The 16,439-nt window shown below is 36.0% G+C and overlaps 1 protein-coding gene across 1 annotated transcript in view; it reads right to left on the reverse strand.

Annotated features, from left to right (window-relative positions):
* Positions 1 to 705: 705 nt before the first annotated feature.
* Positions 706 to 16,439, reverse strand: part of LOC140153364 (polypeptide N-acetylgalactosaminyltransferase 2-like) — a 280,543-nt gene continuing 264,809 nt past the window's right edge. The window contains exons 11-14 of the mRNA XM_072176095.1: positions 15,749 to 15,832; positions 2,679 to 2,805; positions 1,752 to 1,871; positions 706 to 1,129 (exon numbers count right to left, since the gene is read on the reverse strand). Coding sequence (XP_072032196.1) covers positions 968 to 1,129; positions 1,752 to 1,871; positions 2,679 to 2,805; positions 15,749 to 15,832 — 493 coding nt within the window. The 3' untranslated portion in view covers positions 706 to 967. The remainder of the gene's footprint in view (positions 1,130 to 1,751; positions 1,872 to 2,678; positions 2,806 to 15,748; positions 15,833 to 16,439) is intronic.

Genomic DNA, 16,439 nt, shown 5'->3' on the forward strand with positions numbered 1-16,439 from the left:
TACAAATCGCTGAGGCAAAACGACATCACTTTTGCCAGTTGAAGAAATCTCAACTTCTAAGCAATGTTGCTTGACACATGAATGCATCAACCAATCATTTACACCCAACAAGTTCTTTTATTTTGCTAATTAATTTATCTTTTTTGATTATTAACTTTCAGTGATGAATTAATTCAAAGCAATGATTATTGACAGTAATGGATGTTCTAAAATGTATTTTATGGCATTTAAAATATTTTAATTGTCATCTGCAATCGCTATCACCGCAAAAACTACAAGCGATGCATTACAAAATTTGGTGATTGCCCATCGCTTTCCAAAAGTGGTGCACCGCAATCGCTCAGCGATCAAGTATAAATTCAGCTTAACAGTTCATTGATACATCATACAGGATGTCTCAGTGGGCTAATCGATTTTAAGTCCACTCTCCCCCTGGTTATTGCACAGGGCGAGTATGAATTTCAAATGAATTTAGCGTATTAACCAACTCTATTTGAAACTCACCCTCCCTCTGTGGAAAATCCAGGTTGAATCTTTCTCAGAGAGTGCATGAAATTCAAATGGAGCTGCCTAATGTGTTCATCCATTTGAAATTCATATACATTTACCCTCTGTGGAAGGTATTTCCAAAATCTTCCACAGGAGTAGTGTGAATTTTAAATGGAATAGCCTAATGCATTGGTATAAGCCATTATGACTATGAGACACAATGTATTACAATGACTTGCAGTCACACGTTGCATTTTGCACACATAATTATGACCTGACCACACTGCTAGCTGGCCAAATGAAGAAAACTTGCATCATTCACGGATAACAACACGCTGATGCCATGCCGATGACTTTGAGCTGTCAAACTCATGTCATAAATCAATTGTAACACAATCATAATCAACGACAAACCGTGTGACCCCAGACTTTGTTGTAATGTCACTATACAAAAAGAAAAGCGCCCTCAAAGCCAGGGTCAATGTCTGAGATTTCCCATAGAGAATTTCCAATGCTGTGTAAGAGTCCTTTTGTCACATTGCTCTATTGTAAGTCCTTGTGTTTTGGAATCACGACTGTCTATACAAAATTCTGATCCTTGGGATTTAAACATACGATTATTTTCTATTTGATCCCATTTCTGCAAAGAAAACAAGAAAGAAAGAGGCAAGAGTATTAATATTCAAATTGCACTAAGCATGTCAAGATAAAAACTGTTATATAAGTTGATATTCCAATACAATATTCAGGGATTACTGCCACAAACCCCTATCTGCAATAGCTGCCATATAGACATTGATCATATCTGCATTCTAAATTATATGCATCTAAAAAAATATGACACCTAGCAGCTATAGCAGATAGGGCATTCTTGCACTAGCACCTTGATATTTTACTTGTTAATGGAGAACTGCACAACTCTGCTAATCAGAGTCTTCAAACATCAAATATGAAAGAATTTAGCACAGGGAAAAAACAGAGGCACTGAAGGCAATTGCCTTGGGTGCCCCATGCCTTTGCCTTGGTGCCCCTCAAAATGTGTAACTTTGGATGTATTCGTTAGCATGTGATTGCCTTGTGCCCTAGCACGCCTTAGCAGAATTGCCTGGCTGCCCTCGCAAATGCCAAAATGAACTTTTTCCCCTGCGCATATATTGACTTTTTTAAACTTAAATCGTAGAATTGTATACTGTTATATAAAAGCTTAGCTTTTTCTCCTGAATACAAGTTTAAAAATAAAGAACAAACAAACTTGTACGTACCTGGTTTTTATTATATCCCTGGCAAGCTTGTAATTTAATCAGTTCACCTGATGTTTTTGATATTACAGTTAGACAGAGATCAGCATGCTTGATAAGCTTCTCTTTGGTAAAAGAAAATTCCTGGAAAAGGAACAAATAAAAACAAAGATAAGATTTAGACACTACTAATACAATGAGCATGTCCAGAGAGATTCTTTCTGTGTCAATTTAAAAGATTAACCCTAGCCATACTAAAACTTGTTAAACCTCCTGGGCTGGACTTTTACACATGCTTGCACGCCATTGGCGTGTACTTTTGCTATCGGGCCTGTTACTTTCTAAAAGTACACGCCCGACTGGCGTGTGGCATTTTGACGCTCATAGGTCACTCTATTTGGCAATTATTGCCCAAAAAGTGCAAATTTTGGCATGGTATATATGCAAGACATTTAACCAAATTACAATGGATTTCTTTCATTTTGTGATATATATGAACTAATCAGATATATAATCGATATCAGGATGTAATTATTCCAACATGTCAACATGAAAAAATCATATCAACAACAGCACTAGTAGATTTGACATAAAGACCATGTCATTTGTGGGCACAGTGGCACAGCGATACAGACTCTGCCTCATAATAGGAGGATTGTGAGTTCGAGCCCAGGTGGTGTGATTGTGTGTGTACTTGGGGAAGGAACTTAACCTCACTCGTCTCTCTCTACCCAGGGATGAAATGGGAAGCTGTTATGAATAATGTCCATTGTGCGCTGCCCAAAGGTTTGAGCATGCCTTGAGCATTGTATGGCAGCTGACATATTCCAACGACAGTGGAGTAAATGTAAAGCATCTTGATACATGTGAAAGGCATTGAATAAGTGCCAAACATTTATTTCAATGAAAAATTAACGCCAGTTGGGTCTCAATTGGTTTCTATGCACTCACCTGGTTGCCACCACTATTGTGGCATTCATAAAGGCCTAATGTGCCTTCATGTACATGACCTAGTGTGTCCATACACATAGTACCTTGCTGAATAGAACCAAAGGCTAAATCTTGTTTATCAGGTATCCTAGAAAAAATACAAAGAAACAGAATATGAAATGTTAGTTCACTTGATCACTGAAATAATTATTATGATGCAAGAGCACCTCCAAATACTTACACAACCAAGGTGGTTGAATCGACTTAACCTTCAATTATAGGGTAATCAATGTGTATCACTCACTTGATATGAGAGAAATTGAACTCAATAATGCATGTGCGCTGAGATGTTGAGTCCTCCAATGCACAAGCCCCGCAAGTGCAAGCCTGCAAGTGTGTTTGTGTTATTGTGTCTAATCTCTTGAGCAATAAGGGATCTGCATTTATTAACCTATTTCATACACGACAAAGATTTTTTGATGTTTTTTATAGTAAACAAAATACTAAAAGTGTCAGAAAATCTGACCAAATATCAATGCACCATCTTCAAGAAAAATGATTCAATTCAAAACACAAACACACTGTGTGTAGTACATGTATCTGTGTGCGAGTCTAAGAGTGTATGAAAACAATTTACAACACTTGTAACATTCATGTGCAAAATAGTTGTGTACTTATGCAATGTGTTCAGTTATGATAGCTGTTCACTTTCGCTTTCTCTCTTAACCCCTCATTTATTTTCATCAGTTTTCTTCTGTCTTCTTTCTGTCTTGTCTGTCTATACCATGTCTCCCATTAATCATCTCTCTCTCTCCCTCTCTCTCTCTCTCCCTGTACGTTACACTATTTTGTCTCCCTCTTGTATACCCAAATTTATGTCTCCGTGCATTTCTCTCTTTCTACCTCGATCTCCTCCTAGACCTCTTTTCATTATTGTTGTCTTTCTCACCATTTATAAAATGCTCAATTACACACAAACAAAAAATAATCTCCGAGAGAATAAACAAGGAACAATAAAAAAATATGCCCAAGAGAGAATTCGCCTAGCTTAATGAAACCTGAACTGCAAGGTATACCACACCAGCCAGGTATGAATTCATATTGGAGTCCAACCTCTTTCTTAATTGAAACCTTTCATCACACAAATCTTTCCTGCTTATCTTTCAAAGCCTTGCAGCTAAAATCTTACATTTTTCATTTTCATCTGCACAGTTCTTTACATTCAGATCTAAGTCCCTAGGCTAACTTATGCTATGTGCTTGCTATATACCTACATGTCTATCCGTGTTCTAATTAAAATGCTACAGTCAAACAAAGTCTCTAGCTCTTGCAATGTATAACATATTTCATACAAAATATGTATTGCAAACAAGCATGGCTGCATGTTTTGCAAATTTGAGTTGAATTGAAATGCTGCATTCTATTGTGGTCTTTGTAAAAATCCTTTTGGGGTGTCCAAGTATTTTACATGTTCGGTGGCATATTATGGTCAGTTGCTTCAGGGGGAAAAGACAAAAATATTGGCGCTGGGCATCATTTTGGCTTTGTGTTACTGTGATAACTGTACATGAAGCGCAAACATTTTTCAATTGTACAGTTATTTTAATTCTAATTACCACTTTTACATTGTTTGGTATGGTATGGAACACAATTGAACATAACTGAAACTTCGGACAGAAATCGGCTATTTTTGTTTCACCATCTTGATTCCATTCTGTTTTGAGACAGACTGTATATCAAGTAAATGGCACATTTTTTTATCATGCACGGCAGCAGCAAAAAATAATTTGTATCATTATTGTTATTGTCTCCATCATCATAAACGTGTTCTTCAAATTAGGTTACCAATTGTTAGGTTTACTTTGATTTCTCCCGACAATGTGGTTTTCATTTAGCATCAGTGAAATTAGAATTTACCGCCACAGTATTTGGTTAAATTCATAACCAACATTTTTAAAAGCCAACAAATTGATATTTCTGTTGTTGTTTCAGAAATGTTGTTCCAGCAAATGGTATGGTGGTTTTTGATAATCAATGTGACATTGTGACCAATTGAAAAACCTGACCATTCAGGAGGCAATAGTTTCAAGCTTTTGATCGGTGCGTCAACATATTTTATACTGTAATAATACCAAGGTCAACCTATATTACGTTACCATTCTGGATCCAAAACAATATTGTTGTCTATGTATATTTGCATGTGTGATTGTGTGTGATTTTGTAAACCCTGGCAATCAAGGACAAACATGTCACATTAGGTTTTACTACCTGAACAGAATTGATCATGTCTCACCTCCTTTTTCAACCAAATCGATAACTCTTGTAGTAAAAAATCAACATTTAACCACAAATACCCTCAGGCAAAACTCACTTCCTGGGAACTAAATACCACACAAGGTCATTTTTAATATATCTCATTGACCCATTTGTGTTATAAACTGCCTCTAGCCATAATGCCAGCCTGGTGATCTGGTCACCTCATTGACAGATACCAACCTCAGGAGGGAATTCAATTTTTGATCAAATCTCTTCAGGCAGTGAAACCTAATGAGAAATTACTTCACCCAATAACCAATTACCTTTTCCCTTTACTTTTTGCACTTGTTTTACGTCAAATAAATTACCATGTTTCAAGTACATCATCAAAATCCATGCGGAATGAACTAAGACAACAAAAAGGAGTGCCAACAGAATTAGGCCAGCTTGCATCTCATGTCAAGCACCAATCGCTACATGTTGACCGAGATCTGTAAAACACCTAGCTGGTGGTGGAAGACATACAACGGTGGTAAAGTAGAGTAGCTTTGTTTACTTTCGTCAAGTGTTCGGAAAAAGAAACCCAAACTGATTCCCATTTGTGCCCAGAGGAGGTACTCAAAACACAGTGTATACATGCATAATTTAAAGAACAAATGAAAAGGGGCAGTTTTTTTACAACTACCTAGGCAAGTCACTCTTTTACCCAGTCACCGTGCCAAGGGCAGTTGAGGGGTGGGGGGGGCATGGGAGAATTCCCCACCCCATCTTGGGCTTTTCTCCCACTTCCTCTCCCCCCCCCATATCAAAATAAGAATTTTAAAGAAAAATTTAGGCCAAAGATGCCATATTTTAACAAATTTGAGTAATTTTTACCTGCCTCCCTTTACCCCCAGAAAAAATCCTGGTGTCACCACTACTTAACCTATTAAAGAGTAGAAAGACACTGACTTTCAAGAATATGTAAATCAATGCTGAATGATTTTCCTGTGGTTTAACTTGCATTTATGCCAAATTTCATGCTAAAAGTGCATCAAAAGAAGTCAGGCCCGTAGCCAGGATTAATTTGAGGGGGGTGGACCTTACCCCCCCCCTAACCCTCCTACAAAAACCTCATTATTGGCCCACTTTATGACAAAAAGTGGACCTTTTTAGCACTTTTGGCAAATTTTTTTTTTTTTGGGGGGGGGTGCGTCGCATCCCCCTTGGCTACGGGCCTGAAAGAAGTCCCCTTAAACAGATGTGAGCCAGAAAAGACCACTAGTAAGGATAGGTACTGTCATAGACTATCGTACAGCTATACTGATATCAAATTACTATAAAAGTGGAAACTTACGCGCGATTAATTTTTTGCGCTTTGCCAATTTTCACAATTCCAAGTTTCCTTACATTGACCTATACACAAAAGGAATATATTTGTGCGTTGTTATTTTTGCGGTAGCAGCTTGGAACAGCTTGGAAAAGCGTGCAAATAAATGTAGCGCGAAAATTTCCACTTTTACAGTATGCTACTGCTTTCTCAAAAAAAACCCTTAAATTGGAGAAATAAAAATTTCATTATATATTTTCATTTCGTGGCATTTACTTAAATACCACTCCATTAGAGTAAGATGATGTCAGCATGAAACACTTCATTTACAAATGATAATGGGGCTTTGGGTTTGACGACTTCATCTACAACTCGCAGGGTAAATACAATTAATATTTCCTTGCTAACACTTACGCTTCTCTTTACACCAGTGCGTTAAATGTCAAATAGATAAACAATTATCACAATTTTCTACAAAATTTGTTGCATTTTCTCATGATTTTGAATTGACACAGCCATATTTGAAATCTATCAATGGTGGTATAATATGCCTAGTTTTATGTGGTTCTTGATAATCTGATACGTTTAGAAGGATCTCAGAATTTACAACCTACGTAGCAAGGCCTTTCTTAACGGTTTACATCTGTCAAATCATACCTGCAGCTGCTCTTATCAAAGCCAAAAATATTGGCATAGCATTCATCTTGTTTATTTAGCTAAGCTTACACTTACTTAAACAGCCACTATCGTAAACATCATCTGCTCACGTACAGCATTGAAGTTACCGAAATGACCTTTTAATATTGTCAAAATATCTGTACGCAGATTTTATCTACACATTAAGTCTCATGAATTTACAATCTATGGGTAGAAATCTGGTGGGGAGCCACTTCTCGAGATTATCTGGGAACTGTTTTCCCACGTTCCTACACTTTTCTATGGCCTGGTAGGGAGATCACTGGGACCCATCTTTGTTTGGCTTACAATGGGCACTCATTGTGGATTGATATAGAATCATCAGAATGGCATACACACAATAGGTACAGGTGCGCCACCAATATGCTAGCTGCGCTTTGTATAATGTGACTGGCATGCACTTATATGAATTAATGCAAGCGTAAGTTGAGACTTTGATGCACTCAGTAACAAAAACCAAATAATTTTCCTATTATAAATAAGCCGAACAAAGTATATGATACACCAACAAACACTTACAAGCAAAATTACTTCACACCTGTTTTATGAAAAAACATAAGCTTTTCTGATCAAATTGCCTTATTTATGCATACTGAATCAATTTAAGGAATAGTAAGCTGACTATTTGGTTACAGCCCGTTATGTCCAAGGTTTCATATGTCATATTCTAACCTTACCCTAACCCAACCCATGGTTTTTTTGCTATCAGAAAGGAAAGAAGAAATGAAAAAGGAGAGAAGATGAACAAAGAAGTCACTTGGTACCCCTGGGATTCGTACCTCAGACCCCTCCCATGCCACACAGAAGATTTTGCTGGCCCGGGCAGTGATTCCCTGGGTAAATATGTCTGATTGTGTCATTGCATCACATGGAATGAATGCATGCATGCGCAGTGATTTTCAAAGTGAGCTTTATCAGTGAGCTTCAATCAGGTTAGGGTTAACGCGGCTGTGTACTCAAGACGTTGTTTCTTTCGCAAAATTGAGATTTTTTGATATTTGTTACTTTGTTATGTTTTTTATAAATACAAGGAAAGAAAATCCAGATTTATAAACTCCAACTGCGCTATTTTATGGATTTTATTTCACTATTTCATTCGTGTTTGCAATTTTAAAAAGAGAAAATCTTTGTTGTATCAGCGAGGTACCTTGGCATAACAACGCATCGCGCAAGCGTATCGCGCAATTTGTTAACGCACAGATACGCTACGCATACGCGACGCTTATCTGCATGCCTGGCGCATCCTTTGGAAACACTAATTTCAAGTGGTCAAATGGCTCCGTTTTAGCTGATAAAATGTGGGTTTTTTCAAGTTCTCTCCCTCGATTTGAATATCAAGTTATGAATGGATTTCGCTCAAACTTCTCAACGGGCTGTGGATTTACCCGATGTTCACGTAATATAAGGTAGAAAAGCGAAAACTGCCGCTTTCTTCTGAGAGATTCGATGAAAGGGCAAAATGTGACCACTTTAAACTTCAACGGCCATTATTTCAATGTTCATTTTCTCGGTAAAATGACGATTTAGGTACTACGATAACTCAATAAATACAGCATCTATAGGTAAGCAAATATGATCATCGTAAAAAGCATGATCGACTCAAGAAACGGTTTTCTCATTTTTTTATATTTTGGTCTATTTCGATTTTAGGCATCATTTTGTGCAAATAGGCGTTTGTGAATTTTAAAAAGAACATTTTGATGCCTTATATGGTCAATATCTCAAAAACTAAGGCCAATATCAAAACAACAAAAAAACCGTTTTTGGAATGGATCCTCAAGATTGAGCTAAAAACAAAATAAAATATTTTGGAGCAGTGTTTTTTGTTATGATGTACCTAACAAATATTGCCAAAAACTCACTTTTTGTGATTTTCTTCATAATTGTTGTTTTTACCCCAAATCTGTATTTATATTAAGATTTATTGATGTCTTGCCTTTATAAAAATGTATACTTTTATATGTCTTGCGCGAATAATTACAAAGTTATTGCACTTTTACTACATGCATGTCTGAGAGTACACAGCCACCTTAAGAAACCTTATTTCATATTCAACATAAGAGAACATTATTGTATATTTGATATAGCAAACCTTATTTTGTGTATTTTCCAACATGGCAAACCTTTGATATAAAAAATTTTGTACAGAGTATATCCACATGCAGAGAAGATGTAAAAATTCCAATAATGCATTTCTCCCATTCAATTTCTACTGATTTGCTATCTAGTGCAACATGGGTCGATAGTGTATCTCAATGAACAGAGCACAGATTTTGCAAAATATGGTATTTCTTGACAATCGACCCATGTTTAACCATCTATTCTCATAATGAAAACAAAGGGAACCTGTACAAAGTAATGGGAGTGTCATTTGATGAAATGAGATGACATATCATGTTGCACAGGATTCTAGGAAGAGTAATCTATCTTCTCTGATCCACATGTTCCTTTACAGAAAACTAGTGGACAGAGCACATAAATCTGACAGAGCACATAAATCTGACAGAGCACGCAAGGCAAATAGTATTCTATGTACCTCATGTCTTAGTGCAGCTTGCATTTTGATGACCCACTGGATTCGTCAATTGAATTCTAATTGATTTAATGAGTACTGTTAAAGTGAAAATATTTAATGTATGATAAGTTTTGTGATGGGTGTATTATACAAATCGGAGCAAATTTTAAAAACTAGTGAGAATATTTCTAAAGCTAATATTTAAAAACAAACAAAAAATTCAAGCAGAGAAATTGTCAAAAAATCTTACTGTTTCCATTATTATAAAAACATCAAACTTAACCTGTACAAAAATACTGTTTTTCAATGTTCCTTTTGACTACATCAAATTAACTAGCAATACAACTATCAGGTTCACAGTCAAGAATGCACTTTTCTTTCCAGTTCTCAGTTGACAAAATCTGAACTGATTTAATATGTGCTGGGCTATTCCATGCAAAATCCATACACCCCCTATGGAAGAAATGAACTTATCTTCAACACAGGGAGTGTGAATCTCAAAATGGGGTTACCTGGATGGGTGACTCCATTTGAAATCTATACCCCCCTATGTGGGATATCAAAGTCATATCTTCCTAGGGGTATATGGATTTCAACTAGAATAGCCTAATGTTTACTTAATGATGTATTCTAGATTTTCAGTGACAAAATTTTGAGCCTTTTTTTTTAAGGAAAGATTAGAATATTTGAATGTATTGTTATTTACCACTTCTGGCCCTGAATTCACAGACTACATATGTCGCAAGAGCCCAATGCATTTATTGTAAGTTGGCTCTGATTGATCTTTGAAGTTTAAGACAAATATAAACGTAAAACTGTAATATCAAATTCTTACACACTTGAGAAAGTTTCTGCAATCTTCTTGGTTCTTAGCCATATTATATGACATGATATAACAGGATTCAGCATGTGCATTGAAGCAATACGTGTACATGCTCTTTGAACCAATCGGAGGCGCATAGCTAATTCCTTGTAAAATGTAGGACTTAATTTGATTAAAATTTGGTCTACTTATGATTAATATTTTTTATTTGAATTAAAATCCGGGATTAAAATGTTCAAGAATGAGAATAAAGGTATTGTTTTAGCAGCTAAACATAATACCTTTATTCTCTAAGTAACTGCTCCTTGATAAGATCAATGATTTGTTTTATTTACCACATCATACATTATTGAAATGGAAAGAAATAATCACCGAGCTGAAATTGTAATAAATTGACACTTTCCACTCTTATCAATTGCTTATGTTAATAATTGAAACAAAAACAAGGCTTAATAATAAGCTTTTGCATTCTGTAAGTGTAAAATAATCTCTCAAGTATGCAAGCTTTTATACATCACAGGTGTAAAATAATATCCCAGAAAGTCATAATATCTGTTCTGTAGTCTGAAAGTCAGCTAATATGATACAGTAATTTTCACTCTAACCCGTATTAGCTTGTTATCTTACTAATGTAAAATGAAATTCAATCTTGGTAGCACTATCCTGTTTCTACCATACTGTATATCTATACATCTAAAATCCTTGAGGCATAAAAGTAACTGGCAAAACTACCTTGCTAACACTTCCATCTTCTTTTCAACTTAAACTAGCTAATTTTCACTCTGTTGACACACAAAACACCTCCATTCACTTCATATGTGTGTTTCACCTTACAATTGTCTCTTAAGGCACATGTGATTCAGTAATGTCTCCACACTGTCATCAGTTTAAGGGGGTACTACACCCCTAGCCAATTTTTTTGCTTATTTTTGTGTTTTTCTCAAAAATTATAGCGCATTGGTGACAAGTAAGATATGTATATTATAGGGCAAGGACTACAACTACTGCACTGAAAATTCAGCAACTCAAGGCAAGTAGTTATTGATTTATTGATCAAATATTGGTTTTCCCTCATTTTTGACTGTAACTCCACAACTGTTGTCTGTGCTGAAATAAAATTTCCAGTGTAGCAGTTGTAGTCCTTGCCCCTATAATATACATATCTTACTGGTCACCAATGCTCTATAATTTTTGAGAAAAATGCAAAAATAGGCACAAAATTGGGCAGGGGTGTAGTACCCCCTTAATGTACCAAATCCCATCGTTGCCAAATTTGAAGTCATTTTCTTAAATAAACACTGAAAGTGAGGATGCTTCATTGCTGACATTCTACCAGGTCGACTTCATTGAAATGTCATTCACAATTTCTCTATCGTGTCAAAGACTCAAATATGCCAGCAACCATGCTGCCTAACCCATCAAGACCAGCTATTGTGTCAAAGACTCCAAGCTACAGCAAATATGCTGCCAACCACGCTTCCTAACCCATCAAGTCCAGAGAGGAAATCTTACACTTCCCATAATGCATTTCTCCCATTTTAATTTTCTATACTGATTTGCTATTTCGTACAACCCCGTACAACATGGTGAAAAAAGGTACCTCTATGAACAGAGCACATCCAGATTTGCAAAATATGTTTATTTCTTGACTATCGATTCGTGTTTAAGTAGTGCATTCTCAAAATGAAAACAAACGGAACCTGCACAAAGTAATAGGAGTATCATTTGATGAAACAAGGAGATGTATCATGTTGCAAAGGATTCTGGGAAGGGTAAAATATCATCTATGAGCTTCTATGCACACTTCCTAACCCATCAAAACCAGCTTGATCACAATATCTTGGCTTATGGCTATAATAGTACATGGATTTAGAAAAGCTTTAGAGTGTCTTGGTTAATATGAAAGAAAGATGCTCTAAGGATTTCAAAATGCTGTGAAACAATTTGCTCTACACAATCATATATGACCGGTGACTTATCCCTGGTTGATTACACAGGTTTGATAGATTACAACCATTATACCAAAGTCAACAAAATCTTTAGCCATGATGGTGTAATAACTGCATGGCTCGTGATGAAATATAAATTAACCAACAACTACAACTTGACTCCAGGCAATTGGGTAATTTTGATAACAAATTGTCAAGATTGGTTTGGTGGCTTACAGGCAGGCAGTCAGCATATAACTTGACACTACTGTCAGGTAGATGTCCATTCTGGGTCAAGTACAGGTCCCAGGTGATTGAATTCACAACAGATACACTTATTATTTTAACCATTCAGGATCTAGACCTATCATCATTATTCTGGCAAAATTATAAATCTTACAAAATATTTTCTTAAATGGACTGCATTTCAACAGTGAATGTTAAAAAGGTGACATTTCACTGTAATCTATAAATATATTAGTACAAAAATTTGTCAGAAAATTGGGCATCTCAAGCCACTGTTATAAGGTTGTGTGCAAGCTTTGGGCCATTACATTTGAAATCCTTACACCCCCTATGAAAGATATGACCTTAATCTCCCACATAGGGGTATAAATTTCCTTCCATAGCAGGTGTATGGATTTTAAGGCCCTGTACACAAGCATAGCTCTCGTCACACAGTCGTCAACAGAAAACACTACTTCGCACAACGTGTGTCTCCCCTGTGTAAATATTATGCCAAACTATGCTGCTAACTCCTTCAGTCATCTACCCTGCATGTATTTGTGCCTCAGATCACCAGAATCTGGTGAAAAAGTTGCTTTTTTTAACATAATGAGGGCAGCAGTCTAGGCTGTGTATATAGATGTGTATATACAGCCTGTCTTTAAAAAAATTGTGCAAGTGAAAAGCACCCTCTATGGCAATTAGAAAATACTGTTGTGACATGATACTTACATCAACGTCAGGTGCGCAGTCTTAGCTCTCAAATGCCGTTTGTTCTGTTCAATTTGCTTGTTTCAATCTCGAGATATGTTTAGTTAACAACGAAAGGGTAAAATCACAATTGTGCCACTTTTACTAGGGAAGAGGGCTGCTGATGTAAATCAATGATAGCTGATGTTGATGCGTGTAATGCACTCCCCCTTCGGGGCTCGTGCAGAAGACGCACCAACATCAGCGCATGCATTATTTTGTCTAATTTCTCTCCCAACAAATAATACGTATTCATTATAAGTTTGCATATTTGTTTGTCTTTTAACATGTCTTGAGTGACAAAGAAAACAGTATTTACCATGATAAAATCATTGACATGCACATGTATTTAATTTTACTGCAGAATGTGAAATATCTATTTCTCTTTTAATCTGTTTTAAGTGGAAAAAGAGAATCATATACTAGTAATACCTGTATCATGATAAAACAGTTAAAACTATTTTTATTGTTGTATAATTGATGCGTTCTTTTGATTTCACGAAGGAACTCTTGATAAACTGGCTATCATTGATTTACATGGACAGTCCTCTTGATCTTCCCTAGTAAAACTGGCACAATTGTGATTTTACCCTTTCGTTGTTAACTAAACATATCTCAAGATTAAAACAAGCAAATTGAACAGAACAAACTGTATTTGAGAGCTAAGACTACGACCCTGACGTTAATGTAAGCATCGTGTCACAATGGTATTTTTTAATTGCCATAGAGGGCGCTTTTCACTTTTTTTTTTGAGACAGGCTGTAAATGTGTGAAGTGTGGAATCGACAACAAGAGCACCACACATTTGCATGTTTGTCACATTTCTGTACCATAGATCAGACCACATCAAGCTGCCCATCTTATTACCATGGTTAGTCTGATGCTACCTACACTGGGTGTGGCTCCGTCAACTTTTGAATTTGCATACGGTGGGAATCACAAAATGGCAGCATCAAGTGTATGCGGTTAAGTTATCTAGAATTCAGGTCCAAGTGTCTTCTCAAAATAATCCATACTCTTAGAATGGAAAGTACTTTGTTTGTCCCAGGAGCAAACAGCTAAGAATTGTGGGAGATACAAATTAGATCTGGCATGTGTGTGAAAGCAGAGTTCCTCTTGTAAGCAACATAGTGATATATGAGACGATGGTGGTGGCCATGACATTGCCTTTTCTGAATAGAGTACTGGAGTTTCATTTTGATAGTGAGAAACAAAGCATCATTTCACCACACTGCTAATAATGCCCTCCATCCCTCTTTAATGTCAATTCTTAAACACTTGAGAAAGTTCCTACAATCTTATTGGTTCTTACCCGTGTGATATGACACGATATCACACGGGTCAGTGTGTGTGCATCGACGCGATACGTGTACTCGAAATTTGAACCAATTGGAGGCGCATAGCAACAACGGGACTGGTCGATTTTAAGCCCTAGGTATAAAAAATGTAGGATTTACTTTGATTAAAATTGTTAATACTTATTATATTTTGACTTGAATTGAAGTGTTTAGAATAAGAATAAAGGTATTGTTTTTAGCAGCTATCAGTGCATCTATCGTCTCATATTACACGGGCTTCCTCATTATTTTAAGGAAAACAACGAGGCTACGCCTTGTTGTTTTACTTAAAATAATGATGTCGCCCGTGTTATATGAGACGATAGATGCACTCCAGCGGCTAAAAACAATACCTTTATTCTCTAAATTGATCATTCAAGTGCCTATTTCCGCTTTAGTCTATATGCAAAATATCATTCTGTAACACTGCTTGATTAGCTGTTTCATTTGAAATTCACTCCCCATGGAAGATTTAGCTAAAGTCTTCCACAGAGGGAGTATGGGTTTTAAATAGAATAATTTGGTACCTTTCATTTGCTATACTCACTCCAATTGTATATGATATAGGTAAAGCTATATACAGGGGGAGTATGGGCTTCAAAATGATTACTCTAACCCAATTACATTTGAAAAAAAATCCCTCTGTGGAAGACTTTTCTATTCTCACCTCATGATGAGGTAAATTAAAGCACCTCTCCAAAACAATTCAAGGGTTTACCTATAGGTCATAACCAATTAACTACTGCAGTTGATAAATATTGCATGAATTCATTAGGCGCATCTTTACAAACTTTTTTCCCACCATATACTTAAATATTCTACAATCTGTAATTGTGTCTATTTATCCGAGACTAATTTGGTATGTATTTTATTCGCACATTAAAATTCATGACTGCAGTTTGTGCTTGAAGTATCACAGGTTGCCACAAAGGTTAACCCATTAGCACTGCTGCCTTTCATACAGGGCCACTGATTGGTTCATTACATAATATAATCATCTGAGTAACCAATGAAAATAGAGCTTTTAAGATATCTCAGCAATTCTAAGCTTCATCTCCTTCAGCCTACTGACTATTCTTACAACATCTCTAATTGGCTCAATGCATGATATAGCCCTCTTTGTAACCAATCAAAATAGTTCTTAGAGGCTTGTAGTGGCCATTGGGTTAATATACAAGTTGACATATAATCCAAATTTTTAGTATTTTGAACTGTAAATTAGACTCAATTTATGTTTATTATCCACACTTACCTTAATTCTGGATAGACATTTTCTAAATACCACTTGAAAGGTTTGCAGTGTAATTTCTCTTTCAGTTCATTTCTTGCTTGTATACTAGAAAAGAAAACAAAAAATTATTAGTTATACAATTTGCCATCACAATTAAGGTTTAAGATGAACAACTGAGCTCAGGCAAAATTAAGAGATTGAAAAATTCAGAACTGGTAGAGACTCAAGATTACTACTGGTTGAGAACTATTCCACACAATTCTTCAGTGAAAACACTGTAATAATCTATGCTTGTCATAATAATCCAATGTTGGAAGCATTAAAGCTGGATATCTATTGGCAAGAAAAATCCATTTACTATTGTAAATTTGGTTGAAATGGTCATTCATCAAACAATAGAATGGGCTATTCCAGAAAGTAATGGCACCCCCTAAAGAAGACATGTAAGTTTTTACCATGCATTTTGGGGATTTCCCAGACCAAATTTTTATCAAAAAATATGGGAATTCCCATTTTGACAATAAAATGATTTAAAAATTGGGAATTCCCAGTGTCTCTATTGAAGACAGGCAAATTGTTGCCAAAATATTTGGGAATTCCCAAGCCTAAAATAAAAAGGTATCTTTTTCTTGGGAATTCCTGTGTTCTTTAGGGTTGTGAAAATAATGAAAATGTTTGGGAATCCAATGTCTTCTTTAGGGGGGGGGGTGCC

The sequence above is a fragment of the Amphiura filiformis genome, chromosome 5, assembly GCF_039555335.1.
Source record: "Amphiura filiformis chromosome 5, Afil_fr2py, whole genome shotgun sequence".
Classification (NCBI taxonomy): domain Eukaryota; kingdom Metazoa; phylum Echinodermata; class Ophiuroidea; order Amphilepidida; family Amphiuridae; genus Amphiura; species Amphiura filiformis.